The sequence below is a fragment of the Arachis stenosperma genome, chromosome 10, assembly GCF_014773155.1.
Source record: "Arachis stenosperma cultivar V10309 chromosome 10, arast.V10309.gnm1.PFL2, whole genome shotgun sequence".
NCBI lineage: Eukaryota > Viridiplantae > Streptophyta > Magnoliopsida > Fabales > Fabaceae > Arachis > Arachis stenosperma.
This window is the reverse complement of record NC_080386.1, coordinates 127,131,511-127,152,909: the sequence shown is the minus strand read 5'-3', so window position 1 is coordinate 127,152,909 and position 21,399 is coordinate 127,131,511. Positions and strand designations below refer to the sequence as shown.

The following is a 21,399-nucleotide window of genomic DNA, read 5'->3' as shown; positions in this document are numbered from 1 at the left end:
AGAGAAATCTGAGCTTTTTCTGTAAGCCCATAGTAGAAGATGTCTAATTGCACCCATTCTGAAAACATTTCAGAGGGGCATTTTCTTAGCATCTCTCTGTATCTCTCCCAAGCATCATAAAGGGATTCATTATCTCCTTGTTTGAAGCCTTGGATGTTTAGCCTTAGCTGTGTCATCCGTTTGGGAGGGAAATAGTGATTCAGGAATTTTTCTGACAGCTGTTTCCATGTTTTTATGCTGTTCTTAGGCTGGTTATTTAACCACCTCTTAGCTTGATCTTTTACAGCAAATGGAAACAGTAGTAATCTGTAGATATCCTGATCCACTTTCTTATCATGTACTGTATCAGCAATTTGCAGAAATTGTGCCAGAAACTCTGTAGGTTCTTCATGTGGAAGACCAGAATACTGGCAGTTTTGCTGCACCATGATAATGAGCTGAGGATTCAGCTCAAAGCTACTAACTCCAATGGAGGGTATACAGATACTACTCCCATATGAAGCAGTAGTGGGGTTGGCATATGACCCCAGAGTCCTCTTGGACTGTTCATTCCTACTTGCTTCCATGATTGAATACAAGTTGAGAATTTATAGTTTGAAATATGGTGATGGAATAAATAAAAATGGAATAAAATAAAAAGAAGAAGAAAATCGAAAAAGTAGTTGGAAAATATAAAATTTTTTTTTTTTGAATTTTGAATTTTATGATGAAAGAAAAAAAACACACAAAAGACACAAGACTTAAAATTTTTAGATCTAATGCTCCTTATTTTTCGAAAATTTTTGGAGGGAAAACACCAAGGAACACCAAACTTAAAAATTTTAAGATCAAGACACAAGAAAAACTCAAGAACACTTTGAAGATTCACAAGAACACCAAGAACACAAGAAAGAACACCAAACTTAAAATTTTTAGAAAACCAAGACAAATTTTCGCAAATTTTATTAAAATTAACAAGAAAACACCAAACTTAAAGTTTGGCACAGATTAAACCAAGAAAAATTATTTTTGAAAAAGATTTTCAAAAGAACTGGTGCCCAATTGCCAAGAACATAAGCCAACACTATAACCAACTGAATTAAAAATGTAATGTATTTTAAAGATGTATTATTTTTATGGATAAACTAAATTTTTGAAAACTAATATTTTGAAAAAGCACAAGAAAAACAAGAAAAGACACAGAACAAGAAAAACTCAAGATCAAACAAGAAAAATAAGCAAGAACAACTTGAAGATCAATGAAGAACAAAGAACACAAGTCGAAAATTTTAAAAGAAAATATGAGATATGCAATTGACACCAAACTTAGAACAAGACACTAAACTCACGAAAATTTAACAATTAATCAAGAAAAATAATATTTTTGAAACAAAATTTTTTTTGAAAAGGGAATAAAAGACTCAAATTTAATGACTCTGTAACATCAATACTATATTCCTAATCTAAGAAATAAAATAAGCCTTCAATTGTCCAAACTCAATAATCCCCGGCAACGGCGCCAAAAACTTGGTGGACGAAATTGTGATTCTTGATTAGTGGCTCCTTGGCATGTGCCAAAAGTTAAACTAACTCAACTAACTGATTACTTCCTTTTCACAATTCCGTTCAACTAACCAGCAAGTGTACTGGGTCGTCCAAGTAATACCTTACGTGAGTAAGGGTCGAATCCACAGAGATTATTGGTTTGAAGCAATCAATGTTTATTTTATTTGTCTTAGTTAGGATGTCAACAAAAGTGTTTGGGCTACTTGAACAATAGAGTTATTTGTTTATAAAGGATTATGAAATATATTGGAATAATAAAGAGTACTAGCGTTACTTGTTGTGCAGTAATGGAGAATATGTTGGAGTTTTGGAGATGCTTTGTCCTCTGACTTCAACTCTTCCTTGAAATCCTCTTCTCACACGCAGGGTTCCTTCCATGGCAAGCTCTTTGTAGGGTGTCACCGTTGTCAGTGGCTACTTCCCATCCTCGCAGTGAAAGCTAATGCACGAACTCTGTCACAGTACGGCCAATCACCGGTTGGTTCCCGCTCCTACTGGAATAGAATCCCTCTTTTGCGTTTGTCACTAACGCCCAGCAGGTTAAAGTTTGAAGCACGTCACAGTCATTCAATCCCAGAATCCTACTCGGAATACCACAGACAAGGTTTAGACTTTCCGGATTCTCATGAATGCTGCCATCAATCCGGCTTATACCACGAAGATTCTGTTGGGGAATCTAAGAGATATTCATTCACTCTGATGTAGAACGGAGGTGGTTGTCAGGCACACGTTCATGGGTTGAGGAAGGTGATGAGTGTCACGGATCATCACCTTCTCCACAGTTAGGCGCGAATAAACATCTTAGATAGGAACAAGCGTGTTTGAATGGAAAACAAAGGAATTGTATTAAATCATTGAGACGCTGCAGAGCTCCTCACCCCCAACAATGGAGTTTAGAGACTCATGCCGTCAAAAGTATGTAATTCAGATCTAAAAATGTCATGAGGTACAAGATGAGTCTGTAAAAGTTGTTTAAATAGTAAACTAGTAACCTAGGTTTACAGAAAAATGAATAAACTAAGATAATTGGTGCAGAAATCCACTTCTGGGGCCCACTTGGTGTGTGCTGGGGCTGAGACTAAAGCTTTTCACGTGTAAAGGCCTTTCTTGGCGTCAAACTCCAGGTTTTGACGTGTTTTGGGCGTTCAACTCCGGATCATGACGTTTTTCTGGCGTTTAACTCCAGACAGCAGCAGCATCAGCAGTCCTTTTTCAGCCTAAGTCAGATTTTTGCTCAGCTCCCTCAATTTCAGCCAGAAAATACCTGAAATCACAGAAAAACACACAAACTCATAGTAAAGTCCAGAAATATGATTTTTGCCTAAAAACTAATAATAATTAACTAAAAACTAATTAAAACATGCTAAAATCTACATGAAATTACCCCCAAAAAGCGTACAAAATATCCGCTCATCATAGTGCTTTTGTAAATTGTGGTAAAGTGTCAATGTGTGAGTTGAGGAGGCTTGATGTTGAATTTGATATATTTTAATTGATTTCAAAGAAAAGAGATGAAATTGGCATGTTTTGATTGATTTTGAAAAGAGTTGAAAATAGCTTGTTTGAAAATGGCACTTTGTGGTTTTGAATGAAAAATATGGTTTTTGGGCATATTTTGACGGGACATAACTTGGACTACGAATCTCTATTTTGTGCCAAATCTGTTTAGAAATGAAATTGGATCCGGGATGTCCATGCCATTCGAAGAACGGGTGAAAAACGATTTAAAATGAGATAGTTATGTCCGTTGGAAGATTGGGGGTTGAATCTGTGAATTCTGCAACTTTTAACTTAGAAAATTTTTAGCAGAATGACCCCCGCGCGTATGCGCACTTGGCGCGTACGCACCATTCTTCCAGAAAGCGCCATCCACGCGTGCGCGTGGTGTGCACGGGTGCGCCGATGTGCTGCACCCAATGCCCAGCCATTTTTCAGAGAGTTGTGCCAGAACTGTGCCGGATTTGTGCCTGAGGCACGAGAGCACCCACGCGTCGCTTGGCTATTTTTCAATCCACGCGTTAGCGTGCATGACGCATACGCGTCTATGAGTTTTGTGGCCATCCACGCGTGCGCGTGGAGTGCACGTACGCGGGGCCCTGTTTTCATCCCAAAGTTGATTTTTGAGTTTTAAAAGCCAAATCTCATACTTCTAAGACTCCGATCTCACCACTTATATCTTAAATCATTATGATATGTCTAGCTATGAGAAAAGGAGCTAGGGGATGTGGTAACTTACGAGTGAAGCAAGGGAAAAAATGAATGATCAATAAGGATCAAAGATGATTATGTGAGAGGCGGAGGATGGTGGTGGAAGTGCTTGTTATGCCATGGGCCGAAAGGCCGTAATTGTTAATGAGATGGCTGGTTATGGATTTAACCGTGAGCCAAATGGCTGGTTATGGATTTAACCGTGAGCCAGATGGCTAGATTATTGCCGTGTTACGGCGGAGCCATGATTATGGCTATGTATAAATGCATATATGCTGTTGAATGAATTGTGAATGTTGCACTTCGACTGTTGGAGATGAGAGTTTCCCTAGAAGGAAGCAGTGGCTAGCCACCACGTGCTCCAGGTTGAGACTCGAAGCTCTTTTGACCCTATGTTGTAAGGGTGGACGGACACTGTGAAAGCCCCGGATGAGCTCGCCCCTGTAAATATTCACCAGTGAAGGTGATGGATATAGATCATGATTATGATCAAGTTTATGATGAGTATAACTTGAGTTGGGGATGCGCGACAAAGGGACAGTCCAATGGTTAGCTACCAGGACTTGTCGGGTTGGCTCTATAACTGACAGATGATATCATCAGCCACTAGGGACAGGCATTTATCATATGCATACTATATGAATTGTTTGAGATTGCCTATTTGACTGCATATTACTTGCTAATTGTCTAAATGCCTTATTTGTTCCTATTTGTATATTTCTTATTTGATATAACTGTGTTTGTTACATTATACTCCTGCTAGTGGTTGGGAGGTCTGAAGGAATTGGAAAGGAAAGTATTAGTTAGACTGAAGGATCTTTAGTCAGATGCCCTTTATGGTTTAGCTTGTTTATAAGCTTTGAATTATCTGGAAGAAGTTCTAGGATTGCCTTCGGCTTTCCTCTATTATTATGTATTATATATGTGGAAGCTGTTACCATGCTGGGGACCTTTGGTTCTCACCCATGCGGATTTTGTGGTTTTCAGATGCAGGGCGTGAGGTTTCCCGCTGAGGCATGCTGGAGACTTCTAGATTTGCGAAGATTCTTTGTTCTCGGGACTCTGTTTTGGTTTATATGTTTTGCTTAGATACTTTTATCTCCATTAAATAATACAAACTGTGATGACTCCTCTTATGGGAGATTTTGGAGAATAGATTTTTTGTATTTGTGTCCCTTTGAATTTTCTTTGGGGTTTCCTTATTTTATCATATGTAATATATGCTATGCTCGGACCGGTTATCTTCGCAGCCGGATTTTGAGTCTTGATATTCCTGTTTTTGACACTCCTTTATATATATATATATATATATATATATATATATATATATATATATATATATATATATATAAAATCTCGCGTTGGTTTATCCTTGTTCGTTACGTTATCGATCGGAGTGTTGCGCTTTCGAGTTGCAATTTTTTGTTTACCCCTTTTTCTACAAAGGCTCCTAGTTATAATCAATCATTCATACTACTATACGTACTAAATTTTTTTTGTTAGAAGTCGTAATACCTTGCCATCTCTGAATTATGACTTAAGCATAAGATTTTGTATGGTATGGTGTTACACCCCACCGGGGGAAATTGCCATGCCTAATGACCTAGTACCTACAAAATAATAGTAGATGAGTGCTAGGGGTGTAATTCTTGTGTTTTGTAACTATTAATTGGCCATCGATAGTGTTTTTAATGGTGTGAGATTAAATCCAATAGTGTGGAATCATTCAATTTTCTTTTGATGGTTAAATGCTGATCAATTTTTTAAAAAATTGCTACCCTCAAGACTTTCTCATAATAATATATCTTAAAAGACGGAATTTATAAGAATAATTATTTAAATTAGTCTTTGCTATTAAATACTTTTGTGTTTCAAATTTTAAAATATTTAAAAAAATTTTAATATTTATTTCTGTTAAATAATATTTTTCTTTAATTTGATCTAAAGAATGAAATATAAAAGTCTTTAAAATCTTTTATTAAAATAATTTTTAAAATTTTTTAAAAATTTTAAAACAATAATTTTAATAAAATAAATCAAATAAAAAACTGTATTATTATTGTTTAATAAAAATAAATATTAAAAATTATTTTATATATTTTAAAATTTGAGATTTAAAATGTGTAATATTAAAAATTGTAGTACGTTATGTAATATATAATTTATTTATGAATTTTGTTAGATAAACAATAAAAATTTAAACAATTACGAACAATGAGCTTATTTTTTATTCGATCTCGTGCGAGGATGCAATAGTGGTGGCAACTAATTAATTAGGTTGTGGCTATTTAGTGGCCTATTACTTTGTTATCAATCTATCACAATTCACAATGCAACACTAAGTTGAGGATATTAGATTTTCTCAACTCTTTTTTTTTATTTATTTCAGAATATAAAAGTTAATTTTTATTTTATATTTTATAGATGAAACTAAAAAAAATATTAAAAAGTTAAAGATTATATTTTATATTTTTAATTAACAAAAAATTAAGAGAATTTATTTTTTTATGTTGATATGTTGATACGTGGGGTTTATTTTATGGTTGATCAATTAATGAATAAACTGACCGACAAAATTGAACTTTAACGAAAAAATGGATAGTTTGAAACAAAAAGGGTTGCTGCATGAACACTTTTTTTATTAGAAAAAAGTATGGAGAGTCAATGTAATTAGTGTACAATATGTATAATGGTGAATAACACAATATGGACAGTACTTTTAAAATTAGAATAAATATGAGTAATTTTTATTTTTAGTTTATATTAGACTAAATATACAGTTAATTGTACATATTATACTATAGTTATAAAAATAGAACCAAATCGATCGGTTTGATAAAAAAATTAGTGAATCGAACCTTAGTCCAATTTAGTTTACACCGTTTAAAGAAAAAAATCGATGTGAACTGGTAAGAACCGGATCAAACCGGTTAAAATCGGCAAAAATGGTGCAAACCGGTTAATCGAACCGGTTTGTTTGAAAAATTTTTTAAAATGTCTCTGTCAAATCTCGAATCAAAAAACTTAGAACAAAAGCAACCTTCACTTGCCACTCAACTATTACATTTCTAATTACTATATTTGACAAATACTAATTATATAGTATACATAAATATCTAATTTAATTTAATTTTTGTTTTTTTTTATTTTTAAATTAATTATATTTTAATTATATACCATTATTAATATAAATATAAATTTCACTAAAAATTTATTAATTTACTTGATCTATTTTAATGCTAGTATTGTGGTTAAGGTTATTTGTTTTGATATTAGTGTTAAAATCTATTGATATTATAATTAGATGATAGACTTTGTGAATTAATTATTTTTTTTATTTTGTCAAATTAAGATACTATTGTAGTATTACTGATAAATTTTATAGTTTTTTTATATTAGTTATTTTTAAAAGTTAAGATTTGATTCTTCATAAAATGTTAGTAAAGATATGTATTTTAAATTTTAAATTTTTAACTATTTTATATTTTATATTTATGTAAGATTAGTTTTATTGGTTCAACCAATAATTTATTGGTTAACTAATAAATCAATAAACTAATAACTTGACCAATTTAATCACTAATTCGTATGACAACTATACATTATACTCATATTCCATTAGTCCTAACAGGATTCTTTCATTAATATTACTATATTACGTACCATGTATAAACACGAAAAGAAGTAGTCTGGTTTGATTTCCTAAACCAATAAAAGATTAAAATATTGACTTGTGTTGTTGTCATGTATGTGATGCACGGAATATATATCTTCATTAATTTATGTACATCATTTTTAGGGAGAAAAAACAGTGTAACACATTCTCCTTGACTTTAATAATTGATCTGATAACATTATTAGAAGATAGTGTCAAGCTTTTTTTTGCTTATTATTAAGAAACTTAATTTAATTATATTATTTAAACACATGACTTTTGAAAACTATTTATTGTAATATGTATAAATTTATAAAAAAAATAAACTCTAAGAATAATTAGCATTGGAGATAAATAATTAAACACAATATTATTTATTATTCCAAATGTGATCGGATACATGAGATGGGCAATGAGCAAATAAAGGATTATTAGGTGAAATACATTTCCACATATGCAAATTGAATAACGGTTTAATAAGGATTAACTTTATTTTTTCACTTTATTAATATGATTGTTTTATAAAAAATTTAAGACATAGTTTGTTCTTACTTTTTCAACCATGCAACAAATTTTCTCAAGTTCTCTCTAGATGCACCTCCTTTTTCATTGTTGCTCTTCAACTTCTTCTTTAACTCAAGAGACCTTGACTTTATATTCTCATCACCGAGAAGTTGGTCTACTTTGGCCTTTATCTCTTCATGTGAAATTAGTCCATTTTCATCACCTTCAAATCCCAACCCAACTTTCAAGTCATCACAAATATATAATTTGTTAAGGAATTGATCACAAAAATACGGCCAACACAAGAATGGCACCCCATTAGACAAAGATTCAATGGTAGAATTCCAACCACAATGAGTAACAAAACAAGCAATAGCAGGGTGGCTCAGTACTTTTTGTTGAGGCGCCCATCTAACTATCTTACCTCGGCTCCCAGCCTTGAATTCATATTTGAAATCTTGACGCATAACCAAAAGAAAGGGTTTGTTTGTGAGATCAAGACCAAGAACAAGTTCTACCAATTGTTTTTCATTGAAATGAGTGGTGCTTCCAAAGGCAACATAAAGAACAGAGGCAGTTGAGTGGTTATCAAGCCAACTCATACAAGAGAGATCTTCTTCCAAGAATGATGTTGTGCTATCTTCATTATTGTTACTTTTCAATAATGGCCCAATGGGGAGTAGCTTTGGGAAACAAGACAATGCTGCAGGTTCAAGTTCATTTGTGGTGTTGCAAAAATACCAATCTGTGGAATATTGAGTTTTTGTGAAGCTCAACAAATATTTAAACATCTTCCTCTGAGTTTCTATTTTTGGAAAATTTGTCCACCAGATTAATCCTGTGTCCATTTCTCGAATACTAGGTGATAACTGAAATCTCCTTTCTGCTGTTGGAGCTCCTGAAGAAGTTTCAAATGAAATACATAAATGTTTGGAATACAATATGTTAGACAATTAATATTTTTTATTACCATTATATTACGTGTATATTAAAATTAGCCACCAAAATTAAACAGTAATATAAAATATATAATAAAATATAAAATACACATAAAAAATAAATTAAACAATATATATAATATACATAAATATATAATAACTTATTTTGATAATTAATTTTAGTATACAAATAATATTTTATTTTTGTAATATTAATTAATATTTATTTTTATATTATTAAAATTTAATATAAAAAATAAAATATTTTTATTAGTCAAATAATAAAACAATAATAAATTTTATTAATAATATATTATTATACATAAAAAAATACATGAAATTTAATTACGCATAGTTCATTAATGCCCGGAGTTTTCTATTATAAAGAACGTTTGACCAAGTAAATAAATCATGTTCGTGAAACACATTATAAAGAAAAAATATAAATTAAAGAACCAACTATAAACATAAGTCAATTTAAATTAATTTCTTTTATTTTTAATTTTAATATTAAAAAATTATGGTAGTAGAGTATTATTTTTTTAATAACAAACTTATTTTTTAATTAATTAACTTTAATTGACTACACTCTTAATTAATTCTTAGAATTGCATTATGAAATATTAAGTTTGATTTCAGACATTTCAAACAGAAAATTTTCTATCAAAGCAATTCACCATAAAAATAATCAAACATCTTATGAATGCAAAATATCAATTATTACTACTATATTTTTACATTTAATCATTTTTTAATTATAAATAAAAATATATGTTTACATTCAAAATCAACTATCAAAATAATTATTATATATTTGTATATAAATATATGTGTAGTTTAATTTATTTTAATATATATTTTATTTTTTAATGTATATTCTACTTCACTAACATGATTATTCCTAAATAGATAATATTTGTATCAAAGCTTATATTATAAAATTGTCTTAACCAATAAATTAAGGATATATATGCAGCAAAAAATATTTGCTTTTAAACAGATATTATAAAACTAACAGAAATGGAAGCATATATATATATATATATATATATATATATATATATATATATAGGAGTATATTATTACCTTGAGAATCTATGATTCCATCATCAATAAGCTTGGGAATGTTATACTGCATGGCAAACAAAGCCGCTGATGCAGGCCAAAAGAGAGCTCCATTGATTCCCATTTTCTTTGCAACTTCCAAAGCCCACCCCATAGTTCCATCATAAACAATACAACTTATTGTAACTCCATCATTCAATCTAAGATCTTCGATTAGCTTCTCTAACATAGAGGGCATGGTCCTTAACATAGAGGTACATAACTCTCCTATATTTCTTCTATCATCCTCAGGTTCCAGACCATCAGGGATTGACATCAATTTTATTGATGATGATCCATTGATGGAACTCACCACCTTCTCATGTATGAATTCTGTGTTAACAAAGATGATGTTGCAGCCATGATCAGCTAATTTCTGTGAAAATGTCATCAAGGGATTAACATGACCTTGAGCTGGCCATGGTAGAGCCAGAACTGTTGGCGTCTTCATTATTAATTTATGGTATTGGGTTCATAGTAACTTAGATCTATGCAATGGGTTAATATATACTATGAATATTCAAAAATGATCATCGTCATGGCTTACATGATGTGTGTGTGTAGGTTATAGGAGATTCCAAACGGGTCAATGAAATTTGTCAGATTCTATTTTGACTAGTAAAGAAAAAATAATATTAGAATATTCAACTAATATACTAATACTGAAGAAAGTTGTTTGAAATTGAGATCATTTAATATTTAATATTTTGAATTGCTGTATATATTGTATTGAAAGTAAAATTGTATTTCGCATGTAGGTGATGTAAAGAAATTTGAAGTGTTAAAGGAGAAAAGCTTTTATTGAAATATATAATAAAATTTTCAATTTTTAAAAATATTGATTATTTAATCTCTTTAAGATAAGAACTTTAACAAATACTTTATTAAAACCCTTATTTATTTTTAGTTGAAACGTACCACTTTTTTAAAAAACTTAAACAAGCAAATGTCTTTTGAAGTGAAAGTGAAAAAAAGACAAGAAAAGAAAAAAAAGTTATTCATATTCATAATATTATAGTATAAAAGTATAAAACAGTCAACACAAAGAAAAAAGGAAAAGAGAAGGCCGCCGAGACAATAATTACATCCAACGACCCACGGGATAATGATCAAGTGTATGTGATACTTTTTTTAAGCTCTCGGGTTGGGGGATACCGTTTGGGTAAACAAAAAATTTAATTTATAAATACCAAATAATAATAATAGGTAATAATTGCTCCGTTTCTTCAAGAAATTAAAGAGTAAATTATTTTTCAATTAAATATTATTAAATGATAGATTTATTATGTATAATTTAACACATAAAACAATTATATTTTTAATCAATTTAACCCAAACAAAAATAAACTTTAGAATATACGCTGCGCATATGTAATAAATTAAGAGTATAGTAATAATATAATATATTAATTATTTAAAAATCGATTCAGATATGATACTAGAGATGTAGATAAAATATATAAATAAATTTATTTATTTTATACGTTAAATAAAAGTTTAATTAAGTTTATTTTATTATATAATAATAAAGGTCAGTGGCTGAGCTTAATTCAGACAAGGATGGCTCCCCCCAAATTTTTTATAAAAAAATTAGTAGTACTTTTTAAAAGATAAAAAATAATTCAATTGGTTTAAATACTTTACTATGACTTAAAGTGCCCAATAAGTTCAATAAACAACACTCTCTCTACCTTTAAGTTCAAATATAAAAAATTATATATTTTTTATTTAATTTAATATTATTTTATATTTTACTATTATTTAATTTAATTTTTTATATGATAAAAATTAACAGAATATTCAATAAGTATTAATATTATTGTATTTGTATAAATTGATAAAAAAATTTAATAAATATTATAAATTTTAATATTTGTCCTTCTAACTTTTTCTTTACATATTTTACAGGATATATATTCAAATTTTTATATAAAATAATAATGAAAAATTAAATAATTGATGCATTTTTTAAGAGGAATGCTAATATTTAAGAAGGAGAACATATAACTTTTACAATATCAATACCTGTAGATAGTTTTTCTACTTTAATGAATCACGAAAAAAAGTTGAGATACAACTTTCAAAAGTTCAAAAAGTTACATCTGATGAGTTTGACCTTAATTTTTTGGAACGAGACCCTGAAAAACGGCTTTAAATTTGGCAATATCACCCTAACTAGAGAGATGAGATTAGACAAGCTTATTTTAAATGGGTTCATATAAAAAATATTTTGACAATTATCTTCTATGTGATCCCCCAAAATTTTATTTCAAGTTTCGCCACTGATAAAGGATACCAAAACAATGGCCTAATAAAAATATTTAGGCCCATAGCTTTCGTGTTTAATTAGTTAAGGAAAATTAATTTTGTTTTATATTTTGGTCCCATAACTAACTAGTATAATTGTGTATTAATATTAAATTAGAGTGAAACCGTGCAATACGCGAAGAAATAAATTATTTATATTATATAGTGTATTTTAATAAATATTATATTAAAAATATTTTAGAGAATATATTATAAATAAATTTTAAATGTATTTATTTTTAAAAAAGACATAAATTATTTATATTAAAATTATACAAAATTGTATTTTTATTTTTTATTTTTCAATTTGTGTTAATTACTGCACTTTGTTTTATTTTTACGTTTTTGTTTGTTTGTAAATAATTAAAAAAATAAATGAATGAGAATGAAAAACATATAAAAATATTATATTAAATTTAAGAAATTTTTGATAATTAGTATAAGAGATTAAAAAATGAAGAGTGGTAATAAGAGTCTTAATATGTATAAGTTGTGGAATTTGAATATTTGTAACTAAAATTTTTTATAATTATTATTATTATGACACTTTTAATATATGTTTGTTGCATTTAATTAGTACTTGATGTTTCAATTGAATAATAATAGATAAGAGTTTTTTGTTTTAATTTTTTTAAAACATTTTATTAAATAGTAATTGGTTGATTTTCATCTTTTGCCAAGTCATTAGAATTGTTGATGTGGTATTATTAACAAAAAAAAAAAGATGACTTAAACTTATTATAAAAAAAGTTGGTATCAATTTTTATATATTATAAATAGAATAGATAGATAGATACCAAAAATTTTTCATATATCGTTATAATAGATTAATAGTAAAGACATGCACGGAAGTGATGATCAAGTGGTTGATTATTTTGTTAAAAAATATACATAAAGCAATATAATAAATATATACAAATATGTAATGAATTTTTTTACACATTTTTTTTTAATCTAAACTACTTTTTCACTTAAACATCAAAACATAAATTAAAACTCACATAATTGATATTACAAAAATATAAATTATACAAATAATCGGTTATTTATAAACCAACTTTAGTCTTATAACTTTTGCTAACATTACTATGATCTATACAAAATACAATACCTCCCGAGTTACTAAAGAGATTATTATTGTATACATTTGATAATATACTTTAATTAAGGTGAAAACTCATTTATTTATTTAACTATTTTTAATTATCAACTTGTCTTGAAAACAGTTGCACACATATACGTGAATGTTCACCTTTAATTAATCTATTCCTTCAACCAGTTAATGAACTTGTTTAAGTTCTCGGAAGAAGCACCTCCTTGTTGAATGTTGTTTTCTATCTTCTTCTTTAGCACACGTGACCTTAATCTAATGTTCTCATCAGCAAGTAGTTTGTCCACTTTGGCTTTTATTTCCTCACGCGAGATCAATCCATTTTCATCCGAATCAAATCCCAAACCAACTTTCAACTCATCGCAAATATACATTTTGTCATAAACTTGATCCGAAAAGTACGGCCAACACAAGAAGGGAACTCCATTAGACAAACCTTCAATGGTGGAATTCCAACCACAGTGACTTATAAAGCAAGCTATAGAAGGGTGACTTAGGATCTTCTGTTGAGGACCCCATTCCACAATCTTACCCTTACTCCCTTCAAATTCATGCTTGTAAGAAACATTTTTGTTGTTAACGGAATCTTGACGCACCACCCAAAGAAACGGTCTTTCTGTTAACTCAAGTCCAAAAGCTAGCTCGCGAAACTGGGTTTCGTCGAAAAGAGCAAAACTTCCAAAGGCAGCATACACGACAGAAGCGTGAGGCTGTTGATCAAGCCAACTCATGCAAGAGGAATCTTCTTCCCAGAAAGATGTGGTAATATAATTTGTGTTGTAGGTTCTTAACAATGGGCCAATTGGTAAGATCTTTGGGAGAAAGGAGAAAACTGCAGGCTCAAGATCCTATGCAGTGTTGCACAACCACCAGTGTGACATGGTTAAAGCTTGTCCGCAATGCGTTATATAATCGAATAGCGTCTTTGCATTTATTGGATCACTAGCAGTGTTTGACCAATACAGGGTTTCTGTGCTCATAAGAGCCATGCTTTCTGATAACCGAAATGTCCTTTTAGTGACTGGGAGTCCTGCAATGTAATGCAAATTCAGGTATTAAAATTGGTGGAACTCAGATGTAGTCGACTTCATGGGAAGTTGATAACTGAGAGTTCGTTAGATGATTTGATTTATTTGACTAAATTTTCATTTAATAACTCTCGACTATCAACTTCACGTGAAGTCAACTACACCTAAGTTTTACCATCAAAATTTCAGGGAAAAAAAAAAATACTCAAAATGGTAACTCAATAGAAATTACTTTATCGAATCTTCATAACATATAGTCTGATGTCTGATGTATGTAGTTTTGCCAAAATCTAATTATGCTTTTTTATAAAAAAAATTACATGTATATAAAAAAATTAACCACTAAATTAATCATAATATATTTTTGTATATATGTGTGATTTAATTTATATTTAATATGTATTTTATATTAATAATTAATTTTTAATAGAAAATATTAAAAAATTAATACTTTTTTATTAATATTAGCCAATAATTTAAATTAATACTTTATTTTTATATTATTAGAATTTAAAATTTAAAATTTAGTATTTAATATAATAAAAAAAATTTAGTATTAACCATGTATATTAATTAAAAAAGATTGCTCTGTTTAATATGTTATTTTGGGTAAATTCTTTTTAGAACTTAAACCATGCACAATGCATAGATTCATTCATATTTTATACTGAAATTTCATATCTTATATAAAAAATGAATTTAACAACAAAAATAGAATTCTCTAAATATCTGATGGAGATATAATTATTTATGTACATTCTTTTATTAATTTAAACTCTTAAAAAAATAATTGCATGATATAATATAAAATATTTTATTAAGATCTTGCCAACTTCACCATAAATTATACTTCTAGAATATTTTGTATTAGGCAAGGACTTTTGTGATGGATTTTAATAGATTAATGACAGATATCTTTATATCTTTCATTATGTATCTGATCATTTCCTAAAAATAATATTGTCAAATTTTGAATTCATTGTTAATTTACAACCAAATTTAGTTACAATTTTTTTATAACATTTGTCTAATCGTCGTTAATCCAAATCTGAAAACCATTTTTCTTAATAGAGGGAGTATAGGGAGCCAATAGAATATTTGTATAATGTGTATAATAAAAGTTTAGGGATGTCCGATTCAGTATTAGAGATATAACTATTAGTGTTACCTTTTTCCATTAGCTTAAGTTTTTGGGATGAGTGGTTTTATGACATGAGATATTTATTATTCCTAATATCCGGATAGTTATTCTGGATAGTATGGGTGATGTTTATTTTGTAACTCATATAACTCATTGTACATATTGTACAAATATTCTATTGGTTCCCTAGCATGACTCTTCTTAATATGATAAACGATAGCCACAAATTTTATTCGTCGATAGTTTTGCTTAACTTTATTTTTAGCTTTTGCGATAGATGAATCCGCTGATAAAAATTTTGCCACTCTAAAAATATTATTTTTGTTGTTGTTTTTAATATGAAAATAACAGAAAATATTTTTGAAAATAAAAATTTTGACAAAACAATACAAAGATATCACACAATTGTCACACAATAATATAAAAATTCTATAAAAAGTTAAAAACAACAAAAGCATTTTTTTTTTTTTGTAAAAATAACAGAAAAATTAAATTATTTCATAGTAACACAAAAGCTAACAGCTACCCATATTATCCCTTTTCTTTTTTAATCCCTTAGTGGCATATATTAGCTTTCACTATAGAGCATAAAAGGTTTTAAAAGTACTGCTGAAGAAAGCGCATTGAATAGTAGCTGAAAACAATTTTTTTTTAAAACAATAAGTAGTTAGGGTTTAAACAAAGTGGTGAAGTGATATATATTCTTACCAGAAGAATCTATGATGCCACGATGAATGAGCATAGGAATATTGTTCATCAAAGCAAACATAGCTGCTGACGCTGGAAAGAAAAAAGCGCCTTTGATTCCCATCTTATTCGCAACTTCCAATGCCCATCCCATTGATAAATCAACAACCATGCAACTAACTCCATAATCTTCTATCAATTTCTCAAGAATTGAAGGCAATCTGCTTTTCAAACCAACACATTGTTTGGCGAAATTGGTTCTTTCGTCCTCAGGGCTTAAACCATCCGGGACTGAAACCAGTTTTATTGGTTCATCATCAAGGGTATTATTGTCTTTTTCCCTAACCATCATGGAACTCACAAAACGGTTATGGTTGATCTCCGTGTTAACAAAGATGACTTTGCATCCATTCTCGACCAGCTTTTGTGAGAAGCTCATCAAGGGAGTGACGTGTCCTTGAGCTGGGTATGGTAAAGCTAGCACTATTGGAGTCTTCATGTTTTTGTATATTACACTTTCAAGTTGGTTTCCAACGTTGATCTTTCACACCACGAATGAAGCTCTACTTATATAGTGCACCTAAAATAAGACTAATTCTTTACAATTGTCATAACTAATCACGTTGATTCTTGATTCTTTATAACCAACGAGTTAGGCTAGCAATTTCTGGCAAAGGGGTCACTCTTTCAGTCTTTCTCATACATAAATGCTTGTTGGGTCTTGCATGATAGAAGCCCCAAGGTGAATAGGAATAACTTTGTTTGTATGAATGCAATAATATGCATAACCACTTATCTTTTTATGTATAATAATTTATAGAATTTACAAACGAAAAGAGAAAATGAATGATTATGCATATTTTTGTAGCATTAAGTTTTGCTTACTTTTATAGAAGAATAGTGTAACAAATGATTGCAATTTTTTCATCTTCTTTCCTTGTTGGTGGTTGCTAGCTAGAATTTACCGTTTCTCGGCTTTTATTTTAACATTTGTTTGTAGCTTTTAATAAGCACGAGATGCAACACATGTCAATGGAAAATGATGCAACTTACACACTTCACTCTTAGGATATGTCTCCTTTTTGGCATTGTAATTGTCATTTGTTGTGACTAAAACAGAACATCTATAGAAAAATCAATTGTCGTAAAAAATAAAAAATAAAAAATGTGATTAGGTATATAAGGTTGGATGACATTTATTATTTTCGTATATGAAGCACATGGAATTAGGGGGTGGCAAGTGGAGAAGCCCGTCCCTCTCCCCAAAAGTCCGTCCTGTTTCGTTTAATAAAGTAGTTCTAAAATCTCACATTGTCCTGCTTAACAGTGGGTTGATAGGCCAAGTCCACCAAATTCTTTTTTTTATTATTGAATATTAAATAATATATATAATTTTACAATTATTTTAATAAATTTATAATAATTTTTAAAGATATAAAAAAATTATAATTTTAAATTCACAAATATTATAATTTTTATAATTATAAATATATAATAAATATAATCCTAAATCAAGTTTTTGGAAACAAAATAATAAAATTAATATTGTCCAAAGTAAAATAAATATTGTCCAAAATATATAATTAAATATCTACAAATTTAGAACGTATAAATCAATCAAACGTAAAATATAATCTAAAACACTAAATTAGAACATCTTCAAAAAAATCTTGAACCCGACTGAGAGGTCCGTCCTGCCCTGTCAAAATCTGCCAAAACTCACGATTTAAACGATGCGGATTAGACGGACTATTAATGTGTGATAATTTCAATTTTTCAGCCCCGTTTGTTTTTTTTTTGGCGAATTATACGGACCGATTTGATGAGTTTAGGCCATTTGCCACCCTTACATGGAATGGAAGATGAAAAGAAAAGCAGTGGGAATAAAGAGAGATAATAGCAAGGTTGCGAGAACCGGATCAGTCAATAAACCAGTAAAGTTACTGGTTTACTGGTTCGACCGAGGTTCAACTAGAGTTCAACCGGTTTTAATTAAATATTAAAAAGATTATTAAAAAATTTATATATAATTTTAAACATATATATTCATCCTATAAGTTTTTACCAATAGAACTGAGATGTTCTGGATTTCATGCTTTGTAAAACCAAAATAAAGAAACTCTTAATCAGAAATCATAATTAACAACCACTTAGACTTATAATTATAATCAACAAAAATAAAATAAAAAAAACAAAAACAAAAATAGCAACTCACAATGGTTACAATCAACAACAAAAAAATGCAACAGCAACAAAAGTTCTGTCCAGAAATCAGACTCCAAATTCAACGGAAGAGCAATTCAAAATCTGAGGATCATTATAATCAACTCAAATTTCATAAACATTGGCAACTCAGAATAAAATAACAAATTCACAAAATCAGTAACACAAATATCTGAGGATCAATAACAAATTCTTTCCAGTAAATTTAACAAAATAAACACAAGTTTCATAAACATTGGCAACTCAGAATAAAATAACAAATTCACAAAATCAGTAACACAATATCTGAGGATCAACAACAAATTCTTTCCAGAAAATTTAACAAAATAAGCACAAATTAACAAAATCAGTAACTCATAATGAAAATCCTAAATCAGCAATTCAATTATTAACAGTAAAATCAGCAAACAGAGGAGACAAGGAGGAGGAGGCGACATCGGCAAACACAGTATTATCAAAATCCAAGCCACAGTGCTTACCAGCGGCAAGGAGGATATGGAGTGACAACGAAAACCAAGGAGACGGCGACACCGGCGAAGAGAGAGCGCGCGCTCAAAAAGAGGAGACGACGGCCACAGAGCTTCCACACGACGGTGAGGGAGCTTCCTGCGACGGTGACACAGCTTCCCAGGACAGCGACGGAGCTTCCTACAACGGCAACATAGCTCCTACGACGGCGACGGAGCTTCCGAATGCGACGCCTCTACCCAGCGGAGACGAGTTCGTCGATGACAATGAAGCGTGGTTGTGAGGCTCTGGGGGCTGCGGGGCGCAGTGGCTACGGTGGCTGGAGGGCTAGGGTTCTTTGTGCTTTCAATTTAAAATTTGCAGTTCAGTTTCAGAGAGGTGAGGAGAAGAGAGGAATGGGGTTGGGTGCGTTGGGGATCAGGGTTTCTTTTTATGGATTTTTTTTAGAATTTAAAACGGCACCGTTTGAACTTTGAGGGAGGGCTCTTGAACCGAAAACCTTGTAAAAAACCGACCGGTTTCGGCAGTTCACCGATTAACTACCGATTCGACTAATTTTTTGACCGATTTTTTGCTAAACAGTTTAAAAGGCTAATCAAACCGACCTAGTGATCGATTTTTGGTTAATTCGATTGAACCGATCGATCGATCGATTCGATTTCCAGAACTATGGATAATAGATATTAGATAACAAAAAGAATATAGAAAGGGATAAATTTGCCATTATTGAACATTTTAGAGGTAATAGTGAAAGAAAACCCTCCATTGCTCGTTGTATTTCTTAATCCACCGTGTCCTCCTTTATTTGTATTTCTTCGAATTAATACTCAAATTAATTTTTAAAATTATACTCACATTTTAATCTAATGTTCAATATTTTAATTTATTCAATTTCGTCCTCCAACTCAATTTACTCAAAGTTAACACTTATGATAAATTCTTTGCAAATTTTTTCAAGGTATTTTATTACTCAAACTGAAGGACAATTCTTCAATGGGCAAAGTAGCTTAAGGATCATCATCTATAATTCTTAGCAATTCAATATTAAATGGACGGTTGAGATTCAAAGTTTTTTATAATTTAATTTCATAATAAATATATTTATATTTTTTATATTTTAAAAAAATATTATTGGATTTTCTTATATATCCTTCTCTTCTAGAAGTTATTTTTATCAGTGATATATATAGACTTTAAAACAATTTTAGTAATTTGTTCTACTAAAAAAACTCCTCGTTCATTTCTTCCTCCTCTGAAAATCTGTTGTGGGAAGGAATCCCTTGTTCTAAAAAATCTTCACGTTCCTGGTGGCTTGCCAGAGCTTTCACTTGACGATAAAATATCATAAAAGCTTTATGTTGTTAGATAAAACTACACAATAATTATTATACATGCCTAATCAATAATTAGCTTGTGGTTCACAATAAAATTCTTGATGTATGGTGATCAAAAATGTGTTCTATTAAGTCTCATATTTTCTGAAAGAATGAGTATAATTGTATGATTGTATAACATCTTATATTATTAGGATTTTTTATTTTAATAAATAAAATAAATATAATAATTATCGAAATAAATAATTTTATGATTATTTACCGATTTAAATTTTCTTGCCATATCTCGTTTACAGTGTAAACGAGATGACATTGCGTATATCTCGTTTATAGTGTAAACGAGATATAACACGTCAGCGTGACACGTGTATATCTCGTTTACACTGTAAACGAGATATGGCCTGTCTGCGCTTATATATAGAAGTTGTTTATAATTTAGTTTCGGGCTCCAGTTTGACTTTGTTAACATCTTTCTCCTCTCTTTTAACCCTTTTTGATTATACCTTTGACCGAATTGGTGATGGTGGGCCAAGCGGAGAATGACAGAGACATTAACAGACTGAACGAGACGACACATTTCGCCAGGGGGTGGCCGACTTCGAGGTTAGTTTTGTTATGTTTGTTTAATTTAAGGATGTGGTCGTTGTTAGGGTAGTCATGAAGAACTGGAACGTAGTTATATGAATTAGGAGTTAGGTCTGTAGGAGAAATTTAGAACTCTATACGCTTGTGCTAGGTTGGTATGACATAATTATTAGTTTGGAACTCTGTTATTCTTGTGCTATGTTGTTAGTATTTATAACGTTGTAGTTAGGATTTGCCTATTATCGAATATGTAATGTAGAGACATGTGTAAGCTAGGAAGTTGAAATACTATATTCTTAAGGCTAAATTTTTTTTTTCATTCTTCAGAGGCTTCGCCTCCTACTGCCCCCCCGAGTGAGCTATACCTTACCTCCATCGGACACCATCGTCCCGTATCTGGCTGAGGCCGGATTTGGCGACATGGTGCCCCTCAGGAATTTTACTTTTGACAATTCCCTGATTTCGGCACTGGTAAAGCGATGGCGTCCAGAGACGCACACATTTCATTTCCCGTGGGGTGAGGTCACTATCACCCTGCAGGATGTGGCGTACCACCTAGAC

The 21,399-nt window shown here is 30.3% G+C and overlaps 1 protein-coding gene and 1 pseudogene across 1 annotated transcript; both read right to left on the bottom strand.

Moving 5' to 3' along the window:
* Window positions 1–7,759: 7,759 nt before the first annotated feature.
* Window positions 7,760–10,459, bottom strand: LOC130954731 (UDP-glycosyltransferase 83A1-like). Its single transcript, XM_057881494.1, has 2 exons — window positions 9,937–10,459; window positions 7,760–8,810 (listed from the first exon to the last, which is right to left on the bottom strand). Exons 1-2 carry the CDS (start codon window positions 10,403–10,405, stop codon window positions 7,957–7,959), a joined length of 1,323 nt encoding a protein of 440 aa, XP_057737477.1. The 5' UTR covers window positions 10,406–10,459; the 3' UTR covers window positions 7,760–7,956.
* Window positions 10,460–13,524: 3,065 nt separating this feature from the next.
* LOC130954691 (UDP-glycosyltransferase 83A1-like) lies at window positions 13,525–16,727 on the bottom strand (annotated as a pseudogene).
* Between the last annotated feature and the right edge of the window lie 4,672 nt (window positions 16,728–21,399).

Coding starts and splice junctions, on each gene's coding strand:
- LOC130954731 (XM_057881494.1), bottom strand. CDS start 10,405: ATGAAGACGCCAACAGTTCTGGCTCTACCATGGCCAGCTCAAGGTCAT. Junction 8,811..9,936: donor TGGAATCATAGATTCTCAAG/GTAATAATATAC, acceptor AAACTTCTTCAG/GAGCTCCAACAGCAGAAAGG.